This window comes from Otolemur garnettii, unplaced genomic scaffold (genome assembly GCF_000181295.1).
Source record: "Otolemur garnettii isolate 467f Iridium unplaced genomic scaffold, OtoGar3 scaffold00376, whole genome shotgun sequence".
NCBI classification, from domain to species: domain Eukaryota; kingdom Metazoa; phylum Chordata; class Mammalia; order Primates; family Galagidae; genus Otolemur; species Otolemur garnettii.
In genome coordinates, this window is record NW_003852771.1 from 40,714 (window position 1) to 58,390 (window position 17,677).

The 17,677-nt window shown below is 37.6% G+C and overlaps 1 protein-coding gene across 1 annotated transcript in view; it reads right to left on the bottom strand.

Moving 5' to 3' along the window:
- The window catches only part of LOC100956575 (bile salt sulfotransferase-like), a 19,543-nt gene extending 7,061 nt beyond the window's left edge, over window positions 1-12,482 (bottom strand). Inside the window, exons 1-5 of the mRNA XM_003803630.3 lie at window positions 12,331-12,482; window positions 10,753-10,961; window positions 8,805-8,931; window positions 3,923-4,017; window positions 2,308-2,485 (exon numbers count right to left, since the gene is read on the bottom strand). Coding sequence (XP_003803678.1) covers window positions 2,308-2,485; window positions 3,923-4,017; window positions 8,805-8,931; window positions 10,753-10,961; window positions 12,331-12,463 — 742 coding nt within the window. The 5' untranslated portion in view covers window positions 12,464-12,482. The remainder of the gene's footprint in view (window positions 1-2,307; window positions 2,486-3,922; window positions 4,018-8,804; window positions 8,932-10,752; window positions 10,962-12,330) is intronic.
- Window positions 12,483-17,677: the final 5,195 nt, after the last annotated feature.

Genomic DNA, 17,677 nt, shown 5'->3' on the forward strand with positions numbered 1-17,677 from the left:
GGAAAAAAATCCTTTTATCAAAAGGACACTTGCACTAGACTGTTTATTGCAGCTCAATTTACAATCGCCAAAATGTGGAAACAGCCTAAATGCCCCCCAACCCAGGAATGGACTAACAAGTTGTGGTATATGTACACAATGGAATATTTTAATATCAGCCATTAAAAAAATGAAGACTTTATGCCATTACACACTTGTCAAAACACACAAGATGTATGACACCAAGAATAAGCCCTGATGTAAACTATGATGTGTCCACGTATGTTCATCACCTGTCAGAAAGGCCCCCCTCTGATACAGGAGGTCAGTACTAGGGTGAAATGCGCTATATGAGGGGAAGGGTAAGTGGAACCATGGTACTTTCTGCTCAGTGGTGCTGTAAAACTCAAACTAGAATAATGTTTGTTAATTTAAAAAAAAATGAAGACTTTACAGCCTTTGTATTAACCTGGATGGAAGTAGAACACATTATTCTTAGTAAAGCATCACAAGAATGGAGGAGCATAAATTCTATGTACTTAATTTTGATATGAGGACAATTAAAGACATGGTGGGTATGGGGGCTCATATCATCAACAATGATATAGGGGAAGGGGAGAGTAGAGAGAGGGAAGGAGAGAGTGGGGGTGAGGTCTTGGTGTGTGTCACACCTTTTGGGGGCGAGACATGATTGTAAGAGGGACTTTACCTAACAAATGCAACCAGTGTAACCTGGTTTCTTGTACCCTCAATGAATCCCCAACAATTTAAAAAAAAAAAGATTTTGATGCCAGAAGTTTGCCTCTTAATTAAATGGATATGTTATTATTTTATATGTCATATAAATTAATATTTGCATATTTCAAGATATTAATTGTATAGTTAATATGGAATAATATATAACTATAAATAAATTAATGATATATTATGTAAATATAGATTATATACTTCTATAGTAGAAATGATAGAGCAGAATGTCTAACACATAACTGGCGCCCTGTAAACATTCATTGTTCTTTTGTGACCTCTCTATGTGTGCATATGTGTGTTCATATTTCCTCTTCTTTTAAGGGTTAGGACCCACCCTATAAGCCCCATTTTTACTTAATTACTTCTATTTAAAGACATTATATCCAAATACTGTTTCATTCAGGGTGTCAGAGTTTAGGACTTCAACATATGAACTTTAGGGGGACACCATTCAGCTCATACCACTCTGCCTTCTGCACCCCCATGTCTGTGTCCTTCTCACATACATAATTCCTGCACCTCATCTCAGGAACACAAAAGTCTTAACTCATTCCAGTATCAACTCTAATTCTAAAATCTCGTGTAAATATCACCCAACTCTCACCAAGGCATGTGTGAGATATGAGGTATAATTCATTCTGAGGTAAATTGCTCTCTAACAGCTAACCTGTGAGACATGTTACCTATTTTCTAAATACAATTATGGGACCAGCATATGATGGATATTCTCATTCCAAAAGATAGTAAGTTTAAAGAAGAAATAGTTCAGTTATCCAAAACCCAGCAGGGCCAATTCCATTAAATGTTAGGGCTCAAGACTAACATCTTGATTTTGAGACCTTCTTGGTCTCTATCCTCCTGGCCAACTGGAACAGCAGAAGTCCTGACCTGCTCAAGGTCTTTTAATGCTTTAGGAGCATTTAATTATTTTCTTCCTATAATCACCAGCCTAGGTACATTTAAAGTATAGGGTTTTGTAAAAAAAAAAAAAAAAATAGATTCTTGAATTCCCTGCAAATATATTTCCATTTGTCTTGAGCCAAAGGGTAGGGACATGGGTAAGCTTTAATCACAGGAGCCTTACAATGTCTAATAGCAAAATCTCTCCTCTCTCCTTTTTCCAGATGAATCATTCCTTCATTCTTGCTGTTACTAATGACAGTTCTCTACCTTAACTATCCAGTGGAGTAGACCCTGTGTGAACATCCCACTTCCATACTTATTCCCCAGATCAATCACAGCTTGTAGGCCTGGCAGGAGAGGCTAAGAAACTGGGTCAATGATTATAGAATGGGCACTCTCCCATGTCAAATTCAGAAAAGAGAGAATCTAAATTATTTCTCATCACTCAGGTAACCATCCCAGGGTGGGTCAACTTTCTCTGAGGGCCTGCAGTTTACACCAGCACCATGATAAGAGACCTCCTGATGAGGGAACAGGAAAAATTCTCTAGATGATGAGCAATTGCAGTTGATACACTCAAACATTCCTTCATCTCAACTGTTAGCACCTATTGTAAGCACAAGAAAGCCCTCCATGCATTCTGGAACATACTGAAACCAGAACATTTGCTTTTACCTTTTCTCAGAAGTGGGTTTTTGTGAACTATATAAGTATCATCCAGAATGGAGAAATTGGACATCTTGTTTTCTCTCATGGCCTGGAAGGAGCTATTCTTGAGGATTAGGTTGAGTTCTTCTGGCTCTACCTTCTTACCCAGGAATTGACAAATCTTCTCTATATTTCCTTCTGTGTCCTAAAAAAAGGAAAAACAAGGGAGAGGATATGAGAAAGGCAACAGAGAAACTAGGATGAGAAGTAGGATGAAGATCAGGAGGGGGAGAAGAAGAGAGAAACAGGACACAGAAGGGAGAAGTGATGGAGTTGGATGCAACCAGGAGAAAGCAAGAGAAACAGGTAAAGAGGAGAGAGCAGGAAGTGTGTGAAAGATGCCAGGATCCTGATGGGTTTCTCATATGGTTGAGTTACGAGAAATAAAAGACAGGGCCTAGGGTTTCTATGGAGACTTTGAGAAGGGCTCCTAGACAATGGTTAGGATTAAGCCAGGGGAATTTCAGGGAGAACTTGACAAAGATTTGAGAAATTGATTTCAAGTCCTGGCTGTGCCATGATACAATACTGTCCCACATAACTCACATTTGAATAACATATAGAGTTTTCCAAGATCTTATATATCAATAATTAGTACCTGGGACAGAATCCTGGGAGATTATGGTAGGAAAATAGCTTTTTATACTAGAAAGATTTTCCTTTGAATCATAAACCTTGCTCTTAGAACTAAAATGTTTTAATTTTTTTTTTTTTATTTCATGAGCCCCATTTGTTGTTTAACAAGAGGCCACACACAACTGCGGAAATGGTTAAAGTTGAAGTTCAGTGTGAGAGTTGAAAAGAAAGTTACAAGAAGGTATGGAATCATGGGCCTGGGGTAGTTAAACATGTTAAGAAAGGCTTCCAGATTAAAATGGATTCATGCTGAGGCCTTTGGGGAGTGGACAGAGGTGGACAGAGGTGAGCAGAGGAAAGTGATGGGAGGTAATATTTCTCAGGTGGAAGCAACATCCAGTATTTATGTCAGTTTCTCTTTCTCAAGGATTCCACTAACAAGTCAGGTTGTTTCTACAATGGTCTCCTCACCATTACTGGTCCTGAGCATCACCTGACAGCTTATCCTGTCCCTCAGCAGCCCTGCCAGTCCTTGGCATCCCAGCACACTCACACAGGTTAATCTCATCCCTTCATTTCTCTTCTTACACATTAAGCTGCTACCTCAGACAGTTGGACACATCTCTGGAACTGAACTGTAACCACCCAGTTATGTCCCTTCCCCAGGACCTCATTACTGGGTCATTAGCAGCACCATATGTCCTGCCCACAAATGTTTTCATAACTACCAGTAGGAACATAAGCCATGGTACTCTGTCTGAATGCATGTGAAAACGCTTTAGCTGTTGTAAGATAAAGAACACAGAAAAAAAAAAAAGCATGAATCATAGGAAAATGTAACCAGAGGTAGAGCAACGAAGACTAGAGAGTTAATCCCACTCTTAGTGACTCTTCTCAAGGCTAAATTTTGAGAAGGAGTAATGGAGACACAAAGAAATGGAGGGACATCAGAGGAAGTGAAGATGGTGGTGAGAGGATGTGCACCTACTACTGTAATGACAGTTACCCGTTTCAGCTCTTCATAACTCAGCATCAGGAAGTTCTCCCTCTCTCTCATGGACATCCAGGCACGAACGTGGTCAAACCATGACCCATATGGCACTGCATGGGTGGGGGGGCGGGACAGAAAGAGAGACAGGTTAATCTAATGTATTAGGTTCACTCCCCCACTATTAAGATTGATAGAAAATTATATTTAGGTGTAGAATGCAATTTTTTGATATATGTATACATTATGCAGTTATGAAACGGAGCTCGTTAACATATTCATTACCTCACATATGTACCATTTTTGTGATAGTTAGAATACTTTTAGCAATTTTCCCCACATGTATAATGTATTATTAACTATAGTTAACAAGCTCTATTATAGCTCTCCAGAACTTATTTATCTTGTCTAACTGAAACTTTGTACCTTTTGACCAACGTCTCCCTAATCCCCTGCCCCAAATGTATATATTTGTGTATATTAAAATATGTATGTATATGTATTGGCATACAAATATACATATGTATTTCAATATATACAAAGAACCTTGATACACACAAGGAGCTCCCATGATCACAATTCTTAGCTTCAACCATTATTGGTGGGCTTTTATTATTTTTTATAGCAAGAGGGTTTTATGTCTATAAACTATGTAATATATAGTTTTATATATAACATATAAAGAAGAGCTGTCAGCACTCCCATGTTCCTTGTAGACTCTTCACAATAGCTAAGATATGGATTCAACCTGAATGTCTATTAAAAAATAAGTGGATAAATGAAGTGTATATATATATATGTTTATATATTGTGTGTATATACAGAGGGTGCCAAAAAATGTATACAGATTTTAAAACAGTATACATTTTAATACTGGAAAGACCTGTATTAAAACGGTAATACTCAATATATTCCAATAACAAAAAATGAATACAAGTCATGTTTTACTCTTGGAAAGAATGTATATAATATAATACATGATAAATAGATAACATCTCTTATTATGCATATATTTTCTTTTGGCCCTCCTGGTATATAAAGACAGACAATTAAGTTCATGAACTAATCCTACAAAAAGTGCTACATACTTCATTGCTGAATATCTACATGGTCACCTACAAAAAACACCCCTGGACCATCTGGTGTCCACAGTGATATTCAGCAATGAGGTATGCAGCATTTTTTTGTAGGATGAATTTGCAAACTTAGTTGTCAGAGCTTGTATATGTAGTTGTTTCTTGATATCGGAACAAACACATGATACATATATAATCTATCCTGCCATATTATATTTTTGACATTACAGTTTACATCTAATTATATTGATTAACAAATTATTGTAGTTAGTCATTGAACCATGATACTAAAGATATAAATTATTTACCCACCACCATTATAAAAAAGTGTTCTGAATTGGACAGCATACTTAACTTTACTAGTGAGTTTTATACTTTCATATGCTGTTTTAGTACTAATTAACATCTTTTTCTTTCAGCTTGAAGAATTTCATTTATTTATTTATTTATTTTGGAGACAGAGTCTCCCTCTGTCACCAGGCTAAAGTGCAGTGGTGTCATCATAACTCACTGCAACACCAAACTCCTGGGCACAAGTGATTCTCCTGCCTCAACCTTCCAAGTAGCTGAGAAACTACAGGCACACCCCACTGTAGAGATGGGTTATCTCTCTATCGCTTAGGCTGGTCTTGAACTTCTGGCCTCAAGCGGTTGTTCTCCTTCAGCCTCCCAGAATGCTAGAATTACATGCATGAGCCACTACATTTGCTTTGTTATTTCTTATCAGTCAGGTGTAGTGGTGTTGAACTCCCTCAGGTTTGATTTCTCTGGGAAAGTCTTCACCTCTTCTTCATTTCTGAAAGGCAGTTTTTTCAGGTAAAATATTCTTGATTGACAATGTTTTATTTTTACTTCAGCATGATATCATCTCACTCTCTCTTTTTGCTAGTAAAGTTCTTGCTGAGAAATCTGCTACTAGTTTTTGGAACTCCTATATGTGTAATATGCTTCTTTTCTCTTGCTGCCTGCAGGATTCTCTCTTCGTCTTTGATTTTTGATAGTTTGAGTATAATATGTCATGGTGCATTCTTGTTTAGATTAAATCTGATTAGAGACCTTTAAAATTCCTGAACTTGGATATTTATATCTTTCCCCAGACTGGAAAATTTTTCTGCTTTTATTTTAGTAAGTTTTATGATTTTTGTCTCTCTCTTCTTCTTCAGCTCCTGCTATTAGAATATATTTCTTTTGGTGCTGCCTCATACGTTCTGTAAGCTTTCCTCATTTCTTTTCTTTCATTTTCTTTTTCTCCTTTGATCATCTTCAAATTCACAGGTTATTTCTTCTGCTTGATCATTTAAGCTGCTGATGCTCTCTATTTCATTTTTATGTTTTCATTGCATTTTAACCTCCAAAATTTCTTTTCTTTTAAAAAATAATTTCAGTCTCTCTAATTAAATATCTTGCTTTAGTCATTTATTGTCTTCTTGTTTTGCTGAATTTTCTGGGCTTTCTTTTCCCCTTGGAATTCACTGAACTTACTTAAAACAATTATTTTGAATTCTTTATCAGGATTTCATACCTCTGCATTTGTTCAGAGTCAGTTGTTCATGCTTTGTTCCTTGGTGATCTCATATTTCCTGATTGTTCTTGTTCCCTGTGGCAGTGCGTTGGTGTCTGCACATTTGAAGATACAGGGCCATATTCCTGTCTTGCACATGAGCATTGTCTGGGGAAGCCTTTTGCTACTCAACCCTTCCAGATATTCTTGGAAAGATCTCTGCTGAAGTGTATCAGCCCATTTTATTTATAACTTTGTATGTGCAGTGTTAGTAGAAACATGGGAAGAAGAAAGGAGCAGTCTTCAGTGACTCCTGCAGAGGGTAATTGTGAGTCATTCTTTTGATTCTTCCTTTGGCCACACCTAGCTGAGTGGTGCCTATAGTCTGCCTTGGGAAGTGGACCACACGGGCCCTGGAAGTATGCCTGGAGTCTTTTCCATGAGGGATTCCATGGCTCAAGGTTCCCATAGCATAGGTAATGAGAAGGTTAAAAGATCCAGGTAAGCAAGTGTCCTTGTCTCCACAGACTCCTTACTTTGTTGGAGTAGGAAATACCTTGAGAACAGGGCATCCCTGAGGCCTTGTTATCATGTTTGATCCAAAGTTCTGCTATAAGGACCAGGGTCCAGAGCAGGAACCCATGTTCTTTGGGTCTAAGGATAGTATATCCTGGAAGTTAAATTCCACAGGTTTCTATATCTACACAGGAAAAAGGATTTGGTTTACTCCTCTCCATGTTTATAGACAACTCAAAATATTTGTTAGTTAATAACAATAAAGGTTTTGATATTGGTGGTTCTTGACTGGATAAAAAAGGAAAAGGCCTATGTATGGATTTGAAAACATAGAAAGGCAAGATATGGGGATTCATCTTCATGACTCATCACTATGTATGAGACTTTATAAGAGTCCTGGTAGCAGCTGAGGCATAATCTGTATTTATATGCCAAATAGCAAGGTCCAACATAGCAGTGAGCCTGGAAGTGTTCTCTTTATGTCTGAATTTCCATTATGTGTTTCACTGATGATTTTTTTTCTGAAAAAGTAGCCTTTAGCAAAGTAGGCTACATGTCTGCAGAGTTCAGCTAGGATCCACAGCAAATACAAGTGCCAGGCTTTGAAAACTAGGCTTTATGCTGGAAACAAACAATCCAGGGATAGTTGTAAAAAGAAAATGAATTTTTCAATGTATGATCAATTATTGCAATATAGCCTAGAAGGGTCAAAGAGTTTGCAGGTAAGGATACCAATAATGTGTTGTTATGTTAATCTAGGCAAGAAGTAACAGTGGCTCTGCTTAATAAAGTTCCAATAGAACCAGCAATAAATGGTTATTAATTATCTTTAAAAGGTATGTGGAATGCTTAGTATGTAGTAAGCATCATTCTAGGACCCAGGGTCTAACACTAAACAACTCAAGAGTTTACATTTTAGGGTGGAGACATATGAAATAAATAAATAAATAGATACATACATACATACCTGTTGGGAATGAATATTATGAAGAAAGAAAGGCTCAAGTGATGGGGAGGGTTGCTGTTTTATATAGTGTCACAGTTCTAGGATTTCCTGAATACAGCAAGATCATATCACAGAGTAGAATCAATACATTAATCAAGGTGGTGGGACCTTATTATTAATTAGAAAAATAAAAGTGATGAGGGGCACGGGGGAGTGGGATGGGAAAAGGAAGATGCGTGTGAAATGTCAGAATAATACCAGCCCTTGGGTGAGGAAAGGGGTGTATCTACTTATCAGGTGAGATCAACATGCAGTAAAAGGGATCTGGAGAGTAAGAGAGATGCCCTTAATAGTGTACAGGTTGAATCCGAGGCATCTATGGCTCTCTCCAGGCTGCTAGAGCTCTGGAGACAGATCACAGTCTGGACTCAGACAGAACTCAGCATGTAGCTTTGAGAAAAATCCCCAAATTGAAAGTATTTAAGAAACCCCGAGATTCTGCATAATTAAAAGTACAGAGTCACGCAAACATTTTTGAGGTCAACAGAAATAGAGGATTAAGGGAGTTTTGAAAAGAGGCATTTTTGGAAAAAAAAGAAAAAAGAAACGGTAGTAGTCCATGTTACTACTAGAGATGTTAGGGACTCAGAAAATAGTGTGGACAGGTTATCGGGGACAAGCTGAGAGGCTGACTAGAGTATGCTACGTAGGAGACGAGGTGGACTTTGCAGATTTGGGTTCCACCGGTGACAGAGTCTTGTACCCCTGGCCGGTGAGATATAGATACAAGGTGGGTGTCAAGTAAGGTCTGAAAACAGACTCCGCGCGCCCCCTAGCGTCCATATTTCACAGTACACTCACCATTTCCTTCCAGGAACCATTCAAGATACTGTTCCATTGACTTTGGTTTCTTAACAAAATGCACTGAATTCCAGAAAAAGTAACCAGATACAATAATATCTTTGGGATTTCTGATGACATAAATCACCTTAAAGGGAAAAATGTGACAATGAAGAGCCAATATATTAATTTCTTCCACTCCTTTTGTTATTCATAAAAATAAACAGCCCATTCTTAGAATATGTGTATTGAATATCAGTGAAATATTTTAATAAATTACTTAGTGCATTCATTAATCAAACATAAAATTTAAAGTTCCTGTGAAGTAGCCACTGTTCCAGGATTATAACAATGGGAGAGGAAAGCATCATTCTCCCTCCCCTTCTGAGGTATATTAGTCTACTCACAATGGGAAGCAACTGGAGGGTTTTAAAATGTCAGTGGTATTGTATTTGTGTAGATAGTGTAAAGATCACTAACAGGACAATGGATTAATACTTTATGGTGCATTCATAGATTTAAGTATAAATTCATATGTACACCCAAGACCAGATGAATCTCACTGACATCATATTGAGTGAAGGAAGCCAGGTATCTATTGTTCTATAGCATAGCTCTATTTGTATCAAGTTCAAGAACAAACAAAACTAAGCTGTGAGTTTAAGGCAGGGAATGCTTACCTCTGTGTGTGGGCATTGATCGGGAAGGAATGTGAGGGAGTGGAAATGGAAACATTTTGAATTTGGACATAGGTGAGGGTTACCCAGTGTATATATATGTAAATACTCATCAAGCTAATCCTTAAGATCATTACAATGCACACACACACACACACACACACACACATCCCTACTCTCATACACAAGGAAGATTACTTGGCATTTGAGCATATAAATTTTCCTTTGGATTCTGCGCTCACTCTCCTTGTGCCTTTATTTTAGTCCTTGTCTCAATCTAGTCTTCAGTCTCCCTTACACAAGGATTTACCAAACACTATAAAACACATGTAAGTAGGTGCATTGTAACAAATTTACTGTGCTGCTGCACAATACAAAATTTCAAAAAGGGGAGATTATTATGCTAAGTCTCTCAATTTACTTTAAGCAAAAAACATTTTTAAAAAATTCACAGACCAATAAACAGCTTCTAGGACAGCATGTTTTTTGATTCACTTTTTTTTTTCTTGTCGATTTTCTTTTCTCTTTTTTTTTTCCTGTCTTTTTTTTCTTATAAGTACATTTCTAATAATGACATTTTAATTTGACATTTGACATTTCTAATTTGACATTTTTTAGATCCAGGATAAGGATTGTCCCTTCTGGTGATCACTGCTAAGCCACAGAAGAGATCCTCCCTTCTTATCTTCTCCCTTTTTACTAATTTTATATTTCCTAGGAAGGCATGTTTCTGATATATATGAGATCCTAGATAACAGTTGTCCCTTCTGGTGATCACTGTTCAGCCACTGGGGAGATCTGCACAGCTGCTCACCTCCATACACAACTACACACAGTAAGACACAGAGGTTAGAAAAACTATCCAGGACACCAGGGCAATCACCCTGGATTTTAGCATTGATTTACAAATTGCTGCTTCCCATATGAACAATTCTGTTTCACTTAACTGCATTAAGATTGGCTCACTGCATTTTCAGAACAACAAAAGGGGGCTTATCTAGCATATAATACAGCTAGAAATTCTAGCTGGACTTAAAGTATTTTTAAGATTCTAACATTATTGTGTCACTGTTTTCTGGCTTTATATGGATGGCATAGTATAGGGAATGGTTCATCCCCTTGCACTCAACTATGGTACCTAGAACAGCCACATTGGCCTCACATAAAGCACAATTTCATACACCATAAACTAGCAAGTAACAATGAATTTCAACAAGGTCTCCATGAGATTTACAAGCACATTAACATTTGAAAAGCATTGTTGATAGATGCCTTGATCATTATGCACCGACCTTGGCCTTGGAACTGAAGAAAGACTTGGGGAAGAGATGGATGGGGAGGTGGGAGCTGAGCAAGCGTGGGCCCTCCCTGTCATTTGCAAAAGCAAACCCAGGCTCAGACTCTATCCAGGGTGAGCGTTCCCAGATGGGCACAGACTGGATCCACTTGGTATCCCCCTTGGAGTAAATCAGGCAGAGGATCTCAATCAACCAGTTTGTTCCTGGATAAAGAGAGGAAAGTGATGGTCACTCATTTCAATCTGATTCTAAAAACAAATTATGCTAAAATACACATAACATAAAATGTGCCATTTTAAAGCATACAGTTTAGTAATTAAGTGTGTTCATCTTGATGCTCAAACAACTGCTGTAACTTTTGAATCTTGCAAAACTGAAACTCTATACATATTAAACAATAATTCCTTATTCCCTTCTTCCTCCACCCAGTGGCAATGATCTTTGTACTTTCCCCTCTGTGACCTTGACTATTCTAGATCCCTTATGTAGGAAGAACCATATAGTGTGTGCATTTTTTGTGACTGGCTTATTCCATTTAGACCAATGTACTCAGGGCTTATCCCTGCTCTAGCATGCATCAGCATTTCCTTCCTATTAAAGGATGAATCCTATTCCATTGTATCTGTCACAGTTTGTTTATTCCTCATCTGTCAATGGGTGTGTTTGAGTTGCTGCCACTTTTTGGCCATTTGCTGAAGTCTTGAATAAGTTTCCATTGCTCTTGGATTTTCAGGGCCCTGCTACTTGAAGTGCTTTTGCCCTTGATCTGCCCAATTTGCAGACTCTTGCCCTCCAGGCCCATGCCCATAGAAATTTGGGATACATCTCTCAGTCCCTTGGCTTTGTTAGGCCCTAACCGATTCCTGACCATCACCCATGATGATTCTTCTATGTGAAAATATTCCTTTTCACCAAGTAATTTCCCTTTCATTCTTTCCATTTCAATTTAGATTCTGTTTCATCTATTAGGACTTCAAGATCATCCTTCTGCCAGCTGATACACCAGAATCAGCCTTAGGATTCACTCCTCTGGGTTCTCCTAATACTATAGATTATCCCTTCTGAACACTCATGGTACTGTGTAATTCCCTGACTGAATCCTTTTCCATGTATGTACATGGGCACTAGGCCTTCTCTACCCCCCTGAAAATATTGCCCATTGTCTGGCATATAGAAAGTGTTCCAATCAGGATCAGATTCAGATTCAGTGGCTCAAGCCTGTCATCCAAGCACTTTGGGAAGCTGAGATGGGAGGATAGATTTTGAGGCCAGTGTTGAAGACCAGCCTAAGCACTATAGTGAGATGTCATCTGTAAAAAAATTAAAAAAAGACATTAATTTGGATTGGTGGCACATGCCTGTAGTTCCAGATTCTTGGAAGAATCTTATAAGCCCAGGATTTTCAGGCTGCAGGAAGCTATGACTGGGCCATAGCATTCCAGCTGGGTAATGGAATGAGAACCTGTCTCACAGAGAAAAAAAAGGAAAAGAGGAAAAAAGCATTCCAACTGTCTACTAAATGAATATGGACCCAACCACAGAATTTCTCAGCTCAGGATTCTGTTTCCTTACCTGATTTGGGAAAAGTGATTATTAATACATCTTCATCCTTTATCACAAACTCTTCCTGCACTTTCCTTAGGATCTCAGGGTTATAATCCTTCTTCGGGAAAGGGATGCCTTCATACCATAAGTTGTCTGACATGATGATCTGGTCCTCAGGCTCCCTGTTAGGGTTTCAGCTGCAGACACTGCTGGACACTGTGGCAGCTGCAGGCAGATTAGGTTTTATAGTAAACAGATAACAATCTTTGATCTCCGCCCAGTGTGCTGTGAAGTTTGCTGGCTGATAAGGAGAAGTGAGTGTTATGCCAAATAGTCAAAAAGATAAATCATACTGGGAAATTGTGAACTCAGAAAACATTCTGAAGGGAATGTGAGTTTGAAATCATAGGAGTGAACTGGAAATTCACTAGCAAATGCAAGCACATAGAAATGTGTACATTTTAAAAACATTTTTAATAAATGTTTTTAATAACAGTTTTAGATTTAGAGAAAAATTAAAAAGAGTACAGAAGATTCCCATAGACCATACCTCACTCAGATTTCCTGAACTTTTACCTGATGTTCTTTTCCTCCTCCAAAATCCCATTAAGAAAGTCAGATGACATGTAATTGCCAAGTCTCTTTCGGCTCCTCTTAGCTGTGACTGTTTCCCAGACTTTGTTTTTAATACTCCTGACAATTTTGAGGATTATGATCAGATATTTTGTAGAATGCCCCTCCAGTGGAATTTTTTGCAATTTTTTTTCTTCATAATTAGATTGGGTTCATGGAGAGAAAGGTCATAGAAACAAATACCATCATCATCGGAAAATATCAAGGGTACTTACTGTCGACATGGCCCAGCCCTGAAGACGTTAACCTTGGTCATCTGATGTCACGTTTCAGATTTCTCCACTGTAATTTTCCTTTTCCCTGCCTCCCTTTCTTTGTGGGCCTGCCTTAAACATAAATTCTAGACTTAAATACAGTCATAAAATCACATTGTATAAACCACAACCCAGAAACATTCTGTAAAATACTAAGCCTATCCTCTTTAAATTGTCACATTGTTATGAAAACAAAGAAAACCCAGCACACTTGTCACACTAAAGGAACATGCTAGGTAAGTATTGTGTGAAAGACTCCTGGACCACGCGTGCACACCATGCTGCAATTATATCAATAGAACCATTGACCAAATTTCACTATGCAATACAGATTTAGATAATATTGAATAATACTGTATCACTGTCAGATTCCCTGATTTCTGTAATTTTACTGTGGACATATACCATGTATCCTTATTTTTAGAAAATATACATTGAAGTTTTGAGGGATAAAAGAGAATAATCAGCCAGGCACAGTGGCTCATGCCTGTAATCCTAGCATTCTGGGATGCTGAGGAAGGATTATTTGAGGTCAAAAGTTCAAGACAAGCCTGAGAAACAGTGAGCCCTCATCCCTACAAAAAAATAGGAAAAATTAGCCTGGCACAGTAGTGTGTATCTATGATCTCAGGCTCTTAGGAGGCTGAAGCAGGAGAATCACCTGAGTCCAGGAGTTTGAGATCGCTGTGAGCTGTGATGACTCCACTCTTGCCTAAGTAACAAAGTGGGACTCCGTTTAAAAAAGAATAATAAAAAACCATCCACTTCAACAACTGAGACAGTGAAACTGTATATGTACATGCGAAAGAATAAAGCTGGACACTCACTCTAGAACATATATAATAATTAATTAAAAATGAATCAAATACATCAAGTATCATAAAACTCTCAGAATAAAAGATATGGGATATGGATAAATGCCCATGACCTTATATTTGGCAATAGTTTCTTTGCTATGATATCAGTTCACAAGCCACTGAAGAAGAAAAAATAAGTGAATTAGACTGTGGTGCAGTGAAAACCTTTTGTGCTTCAGGGAACACTACCAAGACAGCGAGGAATAAAAGAACCCTATAGAATAGCAGAAAATATTTACCAATTATATATCTGAACAATAAAGAACTCTTACACATCAGCAATAAAAGATCACTTAAAAAATGGGCCCAAAATTAAGTAGACATTTCTTCAAAGAAGATAAGCAAATAGCCAACAAGTGCAGGAAAAGAGGCTCAGGGTTATTAGTCATTAGAGAAATGCAAATCAAAAGTACTTCCTGCCCACCAGGGTAGCTGGAGAACATTGCCCCAACCAATTGAACTGAATTTGTCTTTCAAGAATACCAAAGAGCAATATAATACACATTTTTTTCAAGTACACTGGTTTAGTCACCAAGACAGGCCAAATGTTTGGCCATCAGACAAGGCTCAATAAATGTCAAAAAAATGGAAATAATATAAATGATTTATTCTCTTATAATAATATTAAATTATAAACCAACAAACAGAAGGTATCTATAAATCTTTAAATACTTTTAAATCAAACAAAAAATATTTGAATAATCCATGGGTCAACAAGTACTGATATCCTTCTCCATCTTTGTAATTGTAAGCTCCATTGTGACACCAAAGTAAATTCTATGTACCAAGAAATAGCACAGTGTCCTGCCTTTTCTCTCCTGTTAGTTTACTGAAAAACAAGCAGATAACTCTGCCTTTATATCCAAAAGATCCAGGATTTTGAGATTGTCCTATTGTGTCCTCCAAAAATGGTATGTTAAAGTCCTAACCCCTAGTACTTTACAATGTTGCCTTATGTGAAAATAGACTCCATTTAGAGTCTGTAGAGTTTTCTAAATACAAGATCACATGGTCAGCAAACAGGATAGTCTGACCTCCTCTTTTCTGATTTGAATACACTTGCCTGATTGCTCTGGCTAGGAATTCTTGTACTATGTTGAGTAGAAGCGGTGACAGTGGGCACCTTTGTCTTGTCCCAGTTCTTAGGGGGAATGTTTTCAACTTTTCTCCTTTCAGTATGATGTTGGCTGTGGGTTTGTTATTTATGGCTTTTATAATTTTGATGTATGTTCTTTCTATGCCTAGTTTGTTGAGTGTTTTTGTATGAAAGGGTGCTGGATTTTAAGGAATGTTTTTTCTGTTTCTATTTAAATGACCATAAGGTGTTTATTTTGCTTCTGTTTGTGTCATAAATCACATTTATTTCCATATATTAAGATATCCTTGTATTCTTAGGTTAAAACTCCCTTGACTGTACTGAATTATCATTTAGATGAGCTGTTGTATATATTTGCTAGAGTCTGTTGAGGATTTTTGCATCTATGTTCATCAGGGATATTGGTCTGCAGTTTTCTTGGTTTGCTGTGTCCTTTCCTGGTGTGCACCTGGGCTTGCTGGGTGCACACAGGAGAGGGCTGGGTAGGATGAGGATGGTCACCCAACATTCAAGTGGAAGGAAAAGAAGAAAAAATGGAGGTAACATTATATTTGTTTCCAATAGCATAGTTTAAGTTAAAACCAAACAATTTGAGAAAGGATTTGGAACCATGGCCAGTGGAAGTTTAATTGGGAACAACCCCTCTGGAAAATGCTCCAGTAGCATCTCCTAAATCTTCATGTCCACAAATCTGATGATCCAGCATTTCCAGTCCTGGGTGTATCTATATCCAACAGAAATGTCCACTAAGAGATATACAAACAAGACATGATGACAGGTGATTAACAATTATAACCCCTAATCAGAAATGTCCCAAATTCAACAATATAATAGGTAAAATAAACTTCGGTGAATTGACTCAAGAAATAATGCACGTGAGTATCAATCTCATGAACATAATGATGAATAAAGGAAGCCAGACACAAAAATGTTGTTATTGAATTTAGAAAGAGTACAAATATAAGGGAACCTTGATAAGAAACTTTCTGTCCTCCAGACTGTACAATGTAGCGTGTCTACCAGCATCCCACAGGAGACTCTGTTGTGTTCACCCCAACCATAACTAGGTTATATAAGCAGCTTTTCTTTTAGTCATTCTAATAGGTATCTACTGGTGTCTTATTGTTATTTTAATTTATATTTCCCTAAGGACCAATGATGCTAAACATATTTATATGTGCTTTTCTGCCATCCCTAATCCAATTTGGCCTAGTATTTGTTGAAGTTTTTTCTTTTTTTTTTCTTTTTTTTTATTTCTTATAGCATAACTGTGTACATTAATGCAATCATGGAGTACAGTGTGCTGTTTTCATATACATTTTGAAATAGTCTCATCAAACTGGTTAAGATAACCTTCATGTCATTTTCTTAGTTAATGAGTTAAAACATTCATACTCTGCTTTTAGAAAGATTCACTTGTACCCTTGTAAGATAAACCATAGAGGTGACCCCATCAATCTACCTCCCTCCCCACATCTGTCCCCCCTCACCTCCCCCTCCCACCCCCTTCCCATATTCTAAGGTTATAATTAGGCTATGACATTCCTATAAAAGCTATGAATTAATTTCAAAATAGGGCTGTGTACATTGGATACTTTTTCTTCCATTCTTGAGATACTTTGCTAAGAAGAATATTTTCCAATTCCATCCATATAAACATGAAGGAGGTAAAGTCTCCATCCTTCTTTAGGGCTGCATAGTACTCCATGGTGTACATGTACCACAATTTATTGACCGATTCATGGGTCGATGGGCATTTGGGTTTCTTCCAAATGACCTAGAAATTATGAATTGGGCTGCAATAAACATTCTGATACAAATATCTTTGTTGTAATTCGATTTTTGGTCTTCTGGATATATATCTAATAAAGGAATTGGAGGATCAAATGGCAGGTCTATTTTTAGCTCTCTCAGTGTTCTCCAGATGTTTTTCCAAAAGGGATGAATTAATTTGCATTCCCACCAGCAGTGTAGCAGTGTTCCCTTTTCTCCACATCCACACCAACATCACTGGTTTTGGGATTTTGAGATATGGGCTAATCTTACTGGGGTTAGGTGGTACCTCAAAGTGGTTTTGATTTGCATTTCTCTAATGATTAAGGATGGAGAAGATTTTTTCATATATCTGTAGGCCATGTGCCTATCTTCTTTAGAGAAATTTCTATTCAAGTCCCTTGCCCACCCTCAGATGGGATCACTTGTTTTTTTCTTGCTAATACGTTTGAGTTTGAGTTCTCCATGGATTCTGGTTATTAAACCTTTGTCAGAGACATAACCAGCAAATATCCTCTCATATTCTGAGGGCTGTCTATTGGCTTTATTTACCATGTTCTTGGCTGTGCAGAAACTTTTAAGTTTGATCCGGTCCCAAAAGTGTATTTTTGACATTGCTTCAATTGCCCCAGGGGTCCTCCTCATAAAAATTTCACCCAGGCCAATTTCTTCAAGTGTTTTCCCTACATTTTCTTCTAGTATTTTCATAGTTTCATGTCTTAAGTTTAAATCTTTAATCCAGTGAGAGTCTATCTTAGTTA